Source organism: Adiantum capillus-veneris, chromosome 25, assembly GCF_014529385.1.
Source record: "Adiantum capillus-veneris isolate H3 chromosome 25, ASM1452938v2, whole genome shotgun sequence".
NCBI lineage: Eukaryota > Viridiplantae > Streptophyta > Polypodiopsida > Polypodiales > Pteridaceae > Adiantum > Adiantum capillus-veneris.
In genome coordinates, this window is record NC_140955.1 from 51631591 (window position 1) to 51645671 (window position 14081).

A 14081-nucleotide genomic window follows, 5' to 3' on the forward strand; every position below is an offset into this window, starting at 1 on the left:
ACATTTAAAGCATAGCAAGCGCATTCTAAAGTGGACTTTGGAGCTTCAAGAGTATGAGTTTGAATTTAAAGTGGATGATATTTTTAAAGCTCACTTGGTGGACATAGTGGTACACAAGGGAGGGGAGCTTCCATCTTACACAAGGGTTGACAAGGATGATCATGAAGAGGAAGTAGATATTACATATATGTGTATAATGATGTTTGATGGTGCATACAGGAAAGTTCTTCAAAATACAAGGGGTGGGGTAGTCATTAAGAACTCAAAAGGCGATGTAATATTTTCTAGAGCTTACGATCTTGATGAAGCTGAATTAACAATGAGGCCGAGTATCTCACGCTTTTCCTTGGGTTGAAGTAGTGTGTTGAGTTTGGATTAAAGAGGGTCATTGCAAAAGGGGATGTGTTGCTACTCATGAATCGGTTGCTTGGTTTGTGGAATGTTAAGAAAGACAATTTGAAGAAGTGTTTATATGGCATCAAGAAGCTTTTGCATGAGTTTGAGAAGATACAGTTTAAGCAGGTTCCTCATGAGAAAAATAAAGAAGCTGACGAGTTGGCTAGGGACAAGTTAGATGCCTTGGTAGCTCCTTTAAAGGTCAAGGAAGCCTTGTATGCGGGAAGGGAATCATTGCAAGATGTAGAAGTATTTCTTGGTAAAGGGCAATGTCCAGAGGGCATGTCAAAGGTTCTCCATAAGAGAATAGTTGCAAAAGCAAGAAACTACACATTGGTGGATAAGGTTCTCATGCTTTATGGCAAGGATATCATTTTGAGAAAAGTGTCGTACAAAGAAGAAATAGGCTTGATTTTGGAGCACTGTCATGAAGAAACATGTCATCAAGACAAGGATCAGGTTGTCTTTTTTATTTTGAGAGCAGGTTATTGTTGGCCGTCTATGATGAGAGATGCTTATTTTTGGTGCAAGTCATGCCATGAATGCCAAGTGTTTGCAAACCGAAAGCTTTTGGCTGAGCCTCAAAAAGCTATAATGTCTTTTGATGTATTTGCAAAATGGGGAGTGGATGTTGAAGGTCCAATGCCAAGGAACAACGATGGCAAAAGGTATATCCTTGTGGCTGTGGACTATTTAACAAAATGGGTAGAGGCAAGAGTGATAAAAAATGTAACAGCAGGAAGAGTGGCCTCTTTTTTGTATGAACAGGTGTGTTGCAAGTTTGGAGCTCCTATGGTTATCATTTATGATCGTGGACCGAGGTTTAGGGAAAAACTTGTTGCTGCTCTCAAGGATAAATTGAAAATTCAACATAGGCATTCTTCTCCTTACTACCAACAATGCAATGGGTTGGTTGAAAACTGCAATGGTCAAATTGTGAAGATGCTATCAAAGTATGCTGGAGAGCATCCTAAAGAGTGGGACTTGGATTTGGAAAATTGTTTGTGGGCTTATAGGACTGCGTATAGAGTGTCAACACAGTTTCGCCATATGAGCTTGTTTATGGAAAGGAAGCTCTTATGCCCATACATGTGCAGTTGGATGCATTGAAGTTGTTGTGCAGAATGCAAGGTGCGCATAATGACAAGTTGCAGGAAAGAATTATTTCTCTAGAGTTGTTGCAAATGAATAGAGAGAAAGTAAGTGATTATTATCTTCAACAAGCAGAGACAAGGATGGAGAAAATGAATAAGAGGCTACCAGAGAAACAGATTAAAGAGGGAGATCTCGTGATGAAGTATGACTCTCGCTTGGATTTCACTTTTCAAAAGAAGTTGAGGGACAAATGGTTGGGTCCATACAGAGTGAAGCATTTATTTTCTAATTCCACATATGAGTTAGAAAAATTGTCTGGTGAATGGTTACGCTACAAAATAAATGGTTATAGATTGAAGAAATATTTTGCAAGGATGTGGTTCCAGATGCGAATAGTCTCTTGGTTGAGCATAAATGCTTTACCTAGAGGGTGGGCAATGATGATAGACCGCTTTCAGTGTGTACAAAGTAGCATATACATGCATAGGTATATGTATAAATGGATGTAAATACATGCATTTGGGAGCTTTGAAAAGTGGTTTCAAGTTCTAAAAAATATGTGAGTGTACAAACTATAAATAGTCATGCTTGCATGCCGACAATCAGACACACGTACATGCATGGACAGGGTGTCAGCACCTTAGATATGGTTCCAGGTGGCTTCTTTTGGTTCTAGGGAATGTGTTTGAACTTTCTAGGATGTAAATAATGCAAGTGGGAGGTGTGGACACTCTCGACCCGCCTGAGAAGCTTGACACATGCAATAATTGTCTATTTACGGTGCCTGATCTGCGGTGATGTGTGCAACACCTAGAAGTGGTCAAAAATGGAATGTGGAGATGTGGCAAAGGACTTTGGGTATCAAGGATCAAGCGCACAAAATTTGATGAATTTTGGAGTCCATTTGGGGTTTTTCTCGCAAAAAATGTCTGTCGGGGGTCAAAACTGACCAAAATTGGATCCAAAAAGGTCAAAAAATGGTCAAAAATGGTGTGAAAATGCTTCAAATTGCCACATCACTCATGGTTCCTTGAGTGTTCAAGCTGAGGGAGAATTTTAGAATTTAATTATTGGCACTTTTACCTCTCTATGTGTGGGAGGAAGCAGGGTTCTTACATGTGGTCTAGTGTAGTCCCGTCGCATTCGTGTCCTGTTTTTGAGTGTGTAGAGGAGTGAATGAGAGCTTTTTCTCTTCAATTTTGCACTTGGGAGAGTCTATAAAAGTTTTGAGGTTTCCATGGATGTGTGTGTACAAGGAATTGAGGGAAGAAGGTGCGGCTTTCTCTACAAGACTATGTGACCCTGTATCCGTGCCATTAGGGTTGATGCTACTCCAAAGAGTCCAACAGAGTGGAGTTTGGTAAAGCTTTTGCAATGGTTTGAGAGAGGCCTTTTGTAGCTGGAATTTTTGAGTTTTTTATGGTTTGTCTTGTATATTTTGGTCACCATCAAGTGTGATTTCAAGTGTTAATCAACTTGACTCACCTTGTAGTGTCTATGGGCAGACAAGGGCTTGTAGATCGAGGTGTTTGGAGTTTAAATTGAGCTTGTGGATAGTATTTTCATTGAGCTTTTGAGTGGTGGTAGAAAATTAGGGGGATACCTTGTGTTGTGTTAAGGTTTCTGGGTGTGTGAGTGTGCGCATGGCGTCTTTTGCTCCATCAACGTGGCAGGCGGGCTCTTCGAGCTGCATGAAATCCATCAAAAAAAGGACCAAATAGCGGCGGCATGGCCTCTGATGCGTTTTGTCTTCACAGTCGAACCTGTTCGAGGCCCGCGGCACTCGCTATGTGCGCATCTTCGCCCTATTGCGCTACTCGCTTTGCTGCCACCGACCCTCCTTTATCCTCTTTTTTTTTTCTTTCTTCACACCCATTATGCTTTCCTTTTCTCAATGGGCGGCCAACCCCTTCCCTTGGGCAGCCCTCCTCCAAGTGCTTTTGGGCGGCCATTGAGCCTATCCCCTTGGGCGGCAATTGGCCGTTTCTTTATAATGGGCGGATCTCCATTTTTGAACACCACATTGGGCTTATACATCAAGTATGGCACCACATTTGACATGCACATTGACCAAAGTATTGCTCACACACGGCCTTCCCACTGCCATGTTTGGCATTCTCCGAACCTTTTAAATGAAAGCTCATCGAGAACTTTTTGTGCCTCCAAAAGGACACCACATTTGGTATACATATCGGCCACATCAATGCTAAGCACGGCGTTTATCTTGGTAATCGTAACTCCGATTGCTGATTTGAAAAGACCGACGTGCTCCACAAAGTTAGCACTTTAGGCCCATACATTCATTTCATTTTTGTCCCCTCAACTGCAGTTGCCCAATCCGGTAGAGATTTGCAATCGACTCAAACTTCAAATTGACATAACTTCCTCACCGTAGCTCCAATTGACAAGCCGTATAGACAAGCCGATAGAGCACTTCAAGCACTTCTTTTCAGCATGATCAAGGCATATGTTGGCGCATCTGGCATACATTAACCGTAAACTAGCTTGTTAGCAAACCTTGAACACTGATCATTAATCAAGTAAGATTTGAGTAAGCTCGATGTGCATCTTCTTGGTATCTTTCTTAGCATGGAAGCGGAGCTGCACAACAACGCGAGGCTTAGTTATTCATTCATCCTCCCAACTAAGCTTTGAACCTCACAACTATGCCAAAATCGACATAGTTACAAAGGGTGGACATAGTTATTCGTTTAAAGCTTCTTTTTGTGTGTGACCAAGAAAGAGGCTTAGTTATTTGTTCAAATAATTGATAATTAAGCCTTGCGTGACCATAGCATAACAACCTTCAATGTATTGGATACACTTCCTTGGTAGACTCTTAACTCAGAACATTCATTGCTTAGCCTCTTTTGATAAAACTCTGATAATACTATTTAGTGATCATGTGAGGACCTTCCTATTGAGAGCAACTTTGTTAATGATGTATCTCTAAATACACTTTTTTTTGGAGAAATTCCCTTAAAAATGTCTCTTTTTTTTTTAGACCAAACTCACAATTGTGAATCGATACGTTTATTAAACTCTCCAAAAAGAAATATACAAAATAAACTCAAGCTCGTGTTGAGCCTTGAGCTATCTCTCTACATCTCCAAACATTACAAAGCCAAAATCCCTAATCACTTACCCACCGTTACCTAATGAAAAGCCAAGCGTTGTTAATTTGCATACAAAATGTTAGAATTTGCTACGTCAAAATCTCTAATCACTTACCCACTGTTACCTAATGAAAAGCCAAGTGTTTTGCTACTTTAAGCAAGCATAGAAAGCCAAAGATCGTCAAATATTTGAAAATGACATCTCAACAACCAACTTCATGGAGATCATCCAAGAAAGCAAGGAAGTGATTATTGCCATGGGAAAAAGGAAGAACTAGGAAAAGTCCTTTCCTCCTAAGAAAAGATCCTTGTTGAAAAACCCTATTTTCCAAGTCCTTTGAACCCATTTGTGTATCTTACTGACTAGGTCCCTTGAAAATGTCTTTTTAACTTTACCCGAGAAGACAAAAGTTGTTTTGTCAAACATCACATATTGCAAGCCTCCTACAATTCTCATTCATTCTTATGCTCTCATGATCTACCCAAGAGCTTGAGCAAGGCTGGACAATGACCCCCGCAGATAACCCTTCAATCTTGGGGTTACATCGAACAAAGTCTTGGGCTATGTAGTGTTTTGTCTCTTCTAATCTAAATTCCAAAGCACTTTTTCTTCTAATCTAAATTCCAAAGCACTTCCGGCTTTCTTTCTTTTTTTAAAGAAATTGCAACAAACATGTACTAGAAAGATTTAAATGTGGCAAACGGCAATAAAAACAAAGAAGAATATAAATACCCAAGAAGCGTAGCTCAATTGGTGAGACATTTGTGGTGTAACCCCAAGGTTGAGGGTTCGAGGCTCACGGGGTTTCATTCTCTTGGGTGTGTTCTCCTCCCCGATTGGGAGGGTGGTTCCCACGGTTACCCCTCAAGGGTGTAATGTACAACAATGTACAGTTGTAAATACATAATATGTGTAAAGTTTCTCCCTACTACCTTGCCCGCGCTGATGGTGGAAAAAAAAAACAGTAAGAAATAAATATTGCACATTATGCTTAGAACAAATGTTCTCTGATACCAAAAACAAGTAAAATTTAAATGTTTGCACATTATGCTTAGAACAAATATCCTCTGATACTAAAAAAGGATGGATTATATATCTTGAATCCGAAGTACAAAACATCCAACTATAACAACATATTGTAACAATCTCAATGCTTGCAAGCTCATCATGCCCCAAGCGTTGGAGAGCCACATCTCTTCTAAGCTTCTTTATTATGAAGAAGGTTGAATGAAGCACCTTCCTCATGTATGGCTCTGTGCAAAGGTGAAGATAAGCTACAGAGAAGGGAATTAGGCAGATAATTGCTTGGTCTGCCCATAGAGACAACCTGAGGCAATGTTTCCTCAGTGGCCGCAAGACTCAAGAAGAAGGTTGATAGAAGGCTGCAGAATTTCAAGAATTTGGGCTTGGGAAAATACAGGGGAGGGGTATACTAATGACAACAGAAGCTCCGGTCCATCCGTGAGGGTCTCCACGACACAGAAGCATGGCCCAACAAAGTGCATGGACGAGAAAGGGCCAATTGTCCCTACAAGGCCGAGCTCGCCAACTCCCTTCCATTGGGCCTCCATTGGAGGGTCCACAAACAGATTGAACAACGCCGTTCGAAGAGACGACTTCGGGGTGATATTAGGATGCTTCATGACCTGCCAATACATAACATCGCATCGCATGCCAATCAGATCAGTGCTAAAAACAACCTTCAAATTTGAAATTTAGAGCCATAACATTGCATAGCAATGAGGTCAGTGCACAGAAAAACCATTTTTCTAAAACCTTGGAAAACCTAGACATGAAACAATTTGAGGTCGACAAAGGAACGGAGTGACTCCCCTCTTGTGCAAACCCGCTACACCAGATTCCCGCTACACCAGATTCACCCTTGCTGAGTTTGGGGTTCTATCAGAGTAGACTATGCTAAACCGAATGCTTCAAGATAAAGGTCCAAAATCTGAGGACCATATTTCAAGGCTTTTACACTATATCTCTCTAAATTACAGGTTCTCGCCTTCAAATTTAAAATTTAGAAGCAAATGTCACTAAATTTCTTTGAATAAAAGTTTCTCACCTTCAAATTAATAAGTTGGAGGAAATGCACTAATCCTAGGTTTTTCTTGCACACACCCATTACTTGGCATGCTTTGAGTCAATACCTTCCATATGGAACCCCAAAAGAGGATCAAGAAGCCATATTCACAAGAGACAATTGCACCCACCTGAGAAAAGAGCATCCCTAGAACTGACATTTCTGAAAACTGCTTTGATTTGCTGAGGTCCTTCTCAATCGATGAGTTAACCTGTCGAGCAAGATCCCAAAACTCGATACCTTCCTTCACTTTTTCACCCCCAGGGATACCCAAAGTGTAATTGCCCAATGCAGCTTCCGGAAGCTTGGGCTCCAGGTATTGCCTGCAATCCATGACACTGCAAAAGGCAAGAAACAAAATGCAGTTAGAGCCAAGTTCCCATATGCTCTTGTGATATTAGTGTGGTAAAGGCATTACAAAGAGGAAAGAGTAGTCCTGCGACTGATAGATTAGGGTAAACATCTTGCGTACACAATGAGTGACATCACAGGTAAGCCAACTATGACTGTTGACTAGACTTGCCACATAAGACGAGCACATGGTTTTCTCATGGTCTACACCAGGTTTCCACATAAGTAGAGGGTGTTCTCACGAACACAAGGTGCAACAAAAGATCACACCTGACAACTACAGCATAAAGCCAAGACTCTCAAAGAGAGCTTTTTGAATAGAGAAGTGATGACTGCACGCGCACTTGCGCTAGAACCGACGAGACTTGAAAGCTTAAATTCTCAATCGTCAGTATATTTTTGTAAATACATGAGTTCTGGTTAATATCAGTAGCACTAAATGCTAAAATTTCATTTTGATTGAAATGAGGACAGTCTCTCAAGTAGCACTAGATCAATCTATAATGTATGGACACATTTGCAAGAGCAAAAAAAATATTGCATCAGTGGATGCGAATTTACGACTTACATTGTCATGTTAAACTCATCCTGCTTCTTCTCTTTCAGCTCCTTCAATGCAGCGGTAGTCTTTAATAGAGCCGCTGCTAAAGCGGCAGCCCATGATACATTCTCTCTCTTACAAGCCTCAAAGAATGACACGGTCCCTGCTTAGAAGATGAGACAAGGATTCACGTCCACAATGCAGCCATAATGCATACAGAGTAGCTACCTTGACAGCACAAAAAATTTGCAATCGATCACAAAGGAACTCACCTTGCTTGCCAAGGTTGACACCAACAATTTTCGACTCAAAGGGAGTTTTGCTGGCTCCATTGTAATTAGCATCAAAAGGCAGAAGCGCGTACTTCTTTGAATTGTACGCATACCCTACGACATCCACACCTTTCTGTAAAAGACCCTTTGAGGCTTTTCCCTTTGGAATAAAATCCTCTATTGGGGCAAGCAACCCTTCATTGCTCATTGCGCTCTGTGAATGATGCAGCCTTCCCTCTACTGCCAAATTTAGTTTGCCCAAAAACTCCTCGACAACCGTGTGACCGGAGCGCCGATCCAGAGCCCCGCTGTGTAATTTGAGTAGAACTACAGTCTGATGTTTGCTATGGCTGTGATAAACTAGCACTTGGAACACTCGCACCGGTGGCGAGGGCTTTCCTTCAGCATTAACAAAGGCGACATTAAGCTCTTCCGTGACGAGCTTGTGCAGAGCAAGACTTCCGTGTTTGTCATGATGATCTTTAGGAAACATAATGACGCCCGTATGATCAAATCCTTCTACAGAGGGCCATGGCCTCTCATGAACATATTCAAAAGCAGTGCATGATTCAGAAGCCTGAAAGCATGTCTTTCCCTTTGCATTTTCAACAATTTGAACACGCAAGATTGAATAGCAGTCAAGAAGCTCTTGCACGACTGAGGAGAGATGCTGCGTATCAATTGCTCGGTTGAATAACGCTCCAAAAACGGCGATTCCAGTACCACCAGCAGTACTCTTTACCCAATTTTCTTCAGCTCCACCCACAACCCGGGTAAGCATGGGGAGATCAGATGCCATGGCTATGATCTGTCAAAACATATTGCCACAAACTCAAATCTTAGTGTATATGCAATAAGCAAGTGGAAAATTAAAGTGAGAAAAGCCATTTTCAGAAGCATCATGGGAGAAACCAGTGTCGCTACCAATCAAATGCAAGATTGCTAAGCGCGTCCAGCTTACATAAAAACCAATTAAAGAAAAGAAAACTCATTCACAAGGTGCCTGTTTTTACAGAGCCTCCCTTGCAAGTATTTCTCAAGAAAAGACATAGGAGGCCAAAATAATTTACTACTAATCTGCATTTAAAGGGAAAATAAAGACTTACAGCTTGTGCAAATGATCAGCCCACAAAGAGTAAAGAATGGAGAATGTGAGGGCAGTTAAGTCTCTAAGCAAGCACCTCATAGAAATGCTGGGGTCACTGAGTAGCAAATCTGCTCGAAATGAGCCCATACAAAATCTATACAAGCAGCATTCACTGCTAACACACACAGCTCTCATAAATCTTGGGATTTTTGGTAAGGCCCTGTCAACAGCACCATTCTTACATCCAATCCTGATGCGTCGCATCATATCGCTTGCACTTAAACTCTCTACCAGATGTGTTGAGCTTCCTAGCACATCCTTTGGTAAGGACTGCAGAGAGCAAGCGTGAAAGTGGTGCTCACATCACACATGGGCATGTAGCCTTCTCTCATGCGCACTCTAGTGAATCCATCATGTCAGCTCATTGAAGTCGACAGAAAAAAGGGCGACATTCAGCTGTGAGAGTGATCATAACCCTTCATTTCAGCTCATCGCTCATTGCTAGCACAAACAGGGCATTCACTTCTTGAAGCTCTTGTAAGGGAGCAGCGGAGTGGCAGTGTAATAATCACCACAGGCACAGCAAAGGATAATGGAAACACGGTACCTGGAAGACTTTGCTGCAACAGAGCAGGAAGGACTATGGTAATGGTGAAGTCGTCGCAGGGAAGGCAATATGTAGATATAGGCTTATAAAATATGGATATGGGGGCGCATTCAATGAAGAGGTGGAGCAGGTAAAGAGTCAAGTTTTCATGTAGATGCACCGCGCACGCACCTCACACACACACTGTGTACTACATACAATATTGCGCACGAGTGCTCACGCGCGCACACACCTACACACTCTAAACAAGTTACAACCTACATTGCTCTCTCTCTCTCTCTCGCTCTCCCTCCATGGACCCTCTCCCTCTCTCTCTCTCTCTCTCTGCCTGCGCGACGCACATGGGCATGTGCAAGCTAGTAGTAGTAACATAACATTTCTTCAGGTAAGAAGAAGGTGAAATTTTAATTGTGAAACAATCGAATTGGTGTCGCATTGACGCACCAAAGTTCAAACCTTCGTCTCGCCATTTTCTTCTTATGAGAAGGTGCACCATGATGCATCATAGGCCAGTTTCAGACGGGGGCGGCGGAAGAGAGAGGGGCAGGTGCGAGGACGTGAGATGATTGGGCAGCAAAAAAAATTCCGGACCCATGTGAAGTCGGGCGAGCCCTCCCCCCCGGAAGAGCAGAACTTCCACACATTTTTCAGCGTGAAATGCAGATTGCAGGCCTTGATCTCTCACGGACGCCGACGAAGTGATTGGCTTGATGGAAGCAGCGCGCTTACAGTACATGTTTTGTGCCTCCGTGCTATGTGAACCCTCAACGTGGAGGAAGCAAAAACATGGGTTTTTGTCGGCGGGCTCGTCTGAACCTACCCGTAGTGTAATCAAAAGGAGATGGTAAACAAGGCATCTCCAGACACACACAGGCACTGCATCTCACTTCACATAGAGAGATGGATTGCGCACATGCGACTCCCCAGCCAGTGTGCAAGCCACAAATCTGCATGCACCAGACCACCCAGCTCTGCGCATATGCACAAACGATGATGCGACGGCGGTGTATCTGAGATGTCGACATTCAATGCACATGCATACAGCTTGTTTTAGACCGGTAGCTTGGAGTAGGCACATGGGTTCACAATCACTACACGACAACAACGTGAAGCTATTCTGAAGCATTCACTAAATTTAGTAGTTGACCGTCTCACCATCGCAGCAAACAACTAGGGGAGTAGAGTGCAGTTTTGTTAGAAATGGCGAAGCTCATATGGTAAAAGGGTGGGCAAAAGTCCAAAAATGGAATGGACCACCACAGAATCTCCACCCATTCGACGATCTTTTTGAGTGCATGTGCGCACCCTAAGAGAAACTAGGGGAAAGAATATTAAAAGCAAAAGGGTAGCAAATAAGCAAAAGCAAAGGTTTTTTCGTACACACCCTTCTTGATATCCAACAGGAGTGTAAACACCAATCTTTTAGGTGGCCAACTAGTGACTCTTTAAGGCCGTTTACCCACCAGCACTGTTCAGGAAAAGTGTTCTCAGTTTATAATTGTGCATTCAATAGAACTAGAAGGATAAGAAAAAGGAATATTCAGCATAACCCAAGAAGCATAGCTCAGTTAGTTAGTGAGACCTTTGCCATATAACCCCAAGGTTGAGGGGTTCGAAGCTCGCAGGTATCGTTCTCTTGGGTGTATTCTCCTCCCCTATTGGGAGGGTGGTTCCGCGGTTGCCCCTCGAGGGTGTAATGTATAGCAAAGAACAGTTCTAAATACATGATACCTTCCTCGTGCCGATGGTGGAAAAAAAAATTAATCATAAAAAGTAATATCGTTAATGTCATAATGTGAAATTTATTTCAAATTTTGTGCACTTCCTCTTTGGAAAAACATAGAAAGCGATTATGTATCTAGTATATAGTATTATCAAATGAAAATGGCATGCAGCCCACACCATGGCAACCATCTATAAAAGGTGGAAGTATCTCAAGGCGGTTCAGATGAGACGGTGGAAAAGCTTCACTTGCCACTGTGACACTATGTTTACAACAAGCGGAGGTAGGAGCATCGTGGGAACTTGGCTCAATTGGTTTGAGCGGACATGTCAGATCATGGGTGGAAGCCCAGTAGTTCGAGTCCTAGCTCGTGCAAGTTTGTCAACTTTTGGGGCAGCAATTTTTGAATTTTTTTTTTGGGGGGGGGGGGGGGGGGGGGCGCAACAAGGTGGAAGACTTTTTACTGAATTGCCTACAGCCATGTGGCAATGTTGTGCTTTTTCTTGCATGTCGTCGCAAGTAGCATAGCCAATCCCCCAAAGTTGTATGAATGGCCCATCTTTCCCTCAGTCGCTATGAAATGAGTGCGCCATGTTAGGGCAAACCCTTGGGAGGCCATCCAAAGCACTTGAAATTTGATATTTTTGTGGATCCCAATGATGTCTTAAGTTGCACAATTTTATGGCAATGCACAAACATGTCAGCACCAAAAGCATTGTACAAAGATGTTAGGGGTTACGATTTGGGTTTTATAGTGATCCTATTGAAATTATCTAAATCCCTAATATCATTTGTATGCTAATTCATAATATCCCTATTATGAATTTCTATCAGTTGGTACCCCCTACTACTGGGTCTACTTTCAAAGAAACGTATTAATTAGGATGATCCGATTCCTTTCGAAATCTTGAAACTCGAAGCAAAATGAGGTGGATCGCATTCCCGCACAGCTGTTCATTGCCAACCCCACCCCCTCCCCACCTCGGGGCGCCTTCTTCATTAAGCCTGCACTTTAGCCCTCCTATGCCCTGCACCCCCAGGCATGGTGGAGTTCCATCATCCTACCTTGGTTGCCATCTCGCATCTGCTTCTTCTGCGAACGACCACTTTGATTGAGCCTAGACTCAGTAGCACGCAGAGATGAAGCCCCCCAACAAACCATAACACAAAAAATATGTCTACCGCTTGAAAGCACACCCGTGTTGGCGCATGCCAGTCGGTAGCCCCAGGTTTTTGAACTCACAACTTTGCGATCCAGGTTCAATTATGAGCCAATCCATCGCAGGCAGATTAAAAAAAAGGACTTCGACTAGACTCTGGCCTGCATGCAAATGGCCTTTGTTCCTTGTGCAACACCTTATTCCCCTGCCTCCTGCTCGCCACTTGCCAGGGGCGTTGGCTCATCGCCTTCAATGCAATAACCCAAGAGAGCAACAATGAAATCTCGTCTTGAAACTGATCTCCTTCTTACTCAGCATTGAGGTTATCATCCTCATGCCCGCTAGAGAGAGAGAGAGAGAGAGAGAGAGAGAGAGCCCCTGCCTTGCACATATAGCAAGAAGCACGCCTGCATACTCGGTCTACCACTACGTGTCTGCGTGCACAGTGTGGGAAAGAAAGAGAGAAAAAGAAGAAGAAGAAGAATTTTTAACGTCTGTGTGCCATGCGTCGAAAGAGAAATTAAAGAGATTTTTCTCCCTTCCGTTTCCTCTCAAATCCCCAAAGTGGCATCTTGATCACCTTTCCCTTTTGGCTTGGGCTTAGAGCGACTTCTCTAAATGGGATCTCCCAAGATGCTTCCTAATGAATCCAAAAAGAACGTTTTGGCCACCTCCTGGTTAGGTTTTGCATCACGCAGGCCTCTTGCATGCGGTGTGTCGAGCTCCAAGATTTTATGTGCATATTAAATTATGTGACTCTTTAGAGCTAGGTTACATTAAGGGTAATGGAAGAAAAGAATCATTAAGGTCGCAACGCTAATTGTAAGAGCTCCAGTGAATGTTGTGGGAGAATATTATGGGCATTCCAATGGATATCGGAGGAGATAAGAATCTATACTATTATACAAGGGGGAGGGATTAACGGGGGCCTGACACATGGTGAGAGCTCCTTTCCTTGGCATGTGTTCTCTATAGCCCCTGGCCACACAGCAATACACACACAGGGGGACGGCCGAAGGCCACCGGTAGTACTAGTGAAAAGTAAAGGGTGTGCTCTCAACTCCATGAAAATAACTTCCCCATGTATTTCATGGTTCTAGGAGGGCTATTATCCTACTCCGCATTTCTCATCAATTTAAGAGTTTCTCATCTCCCCACTACCCTGCTAACTTATTGTAACCCAGCTCTTATGTTCCCATCTCAAGTTAACAGCTTGACAAAATTTACTTTTCTAGATTTTCTAAAGGCCTAGTCAAATTTAGAGTTCGCCATCAAAAAGTTCATAAAACTGCTAGTATTGGTGGAGTTAACCCTGCCAACTACTCTAATATGTGCTTTTGGCCTTCTAAAACAAGACTTAGAGGAGAAGGGAGATATAGGTGTAAATAGATTCTTCTTGAGGATTTTTATTTGTGAAAAGACTCCTCCATGTGGGAGTGACCTTCTCTTGTTTTAGAAAGCCCACGTGAGCTTCACATTGTGTTGATTTGCCGAAAGGAAAGTTACACGTATCATTAATTAAATGACCCCTTTTTATTCATAAGCATGAAACCGTTTCATAAACATTAGTATACTTTAAGGCATAGAGCAGTGAAGCCTAGCTCTGCACTCAACCATATGCCATTACATTGGCAACCCCTGAGCTA

At 42.7% G+C, this 14081-nt stretch overlaps 1 protein-coding gene across 3 annotated transcripts; it reads right to left on the bottom strand.

Moving 5' to 3' along the window:
- Positions 1-5676: 5676 nt before the first annotated feature.
- On the bottom strand, positions 5677-10237 carry LOC147424877 (uncharacterized). 3 transcript variants are annotated; one of them, XM_086499733.1, is made up of 5 exons: positions 9997-10237; positions 7859-8666; positions 7614-7749; positions 6825-7032; positions 5677-6254 (listed from the first exon to the last, which is right to left on the bottom strand). In XM_086499733.1, exons 2-5 carry the CDS (start codon positions 8655-8657, stop codon positions 5952-5954), a joined length of 1446 nt encoding a protein of 481 aa, XP_086355859.1. In that variant the 5' UTR covers positions 8658-8666; positions 9997-10237; the 3' UTR covers positions 5677-5951. The 3 variants fall into 3 exon arrangements, with proteins under 3 accessions (XP_086355859.1, XP_086355856.1, XP_086355858.1); XM_086499730.1 differs by lacking the exon at positions 9997-10237 and adding an exon at positions 9553-9897; XM_086499732.1 differs by lacking the exon at positions 9997-10237 and adding an exon at positions 8965-9528.
- Positions 10238-14081: the final 3844 nt, after the last annotated feature.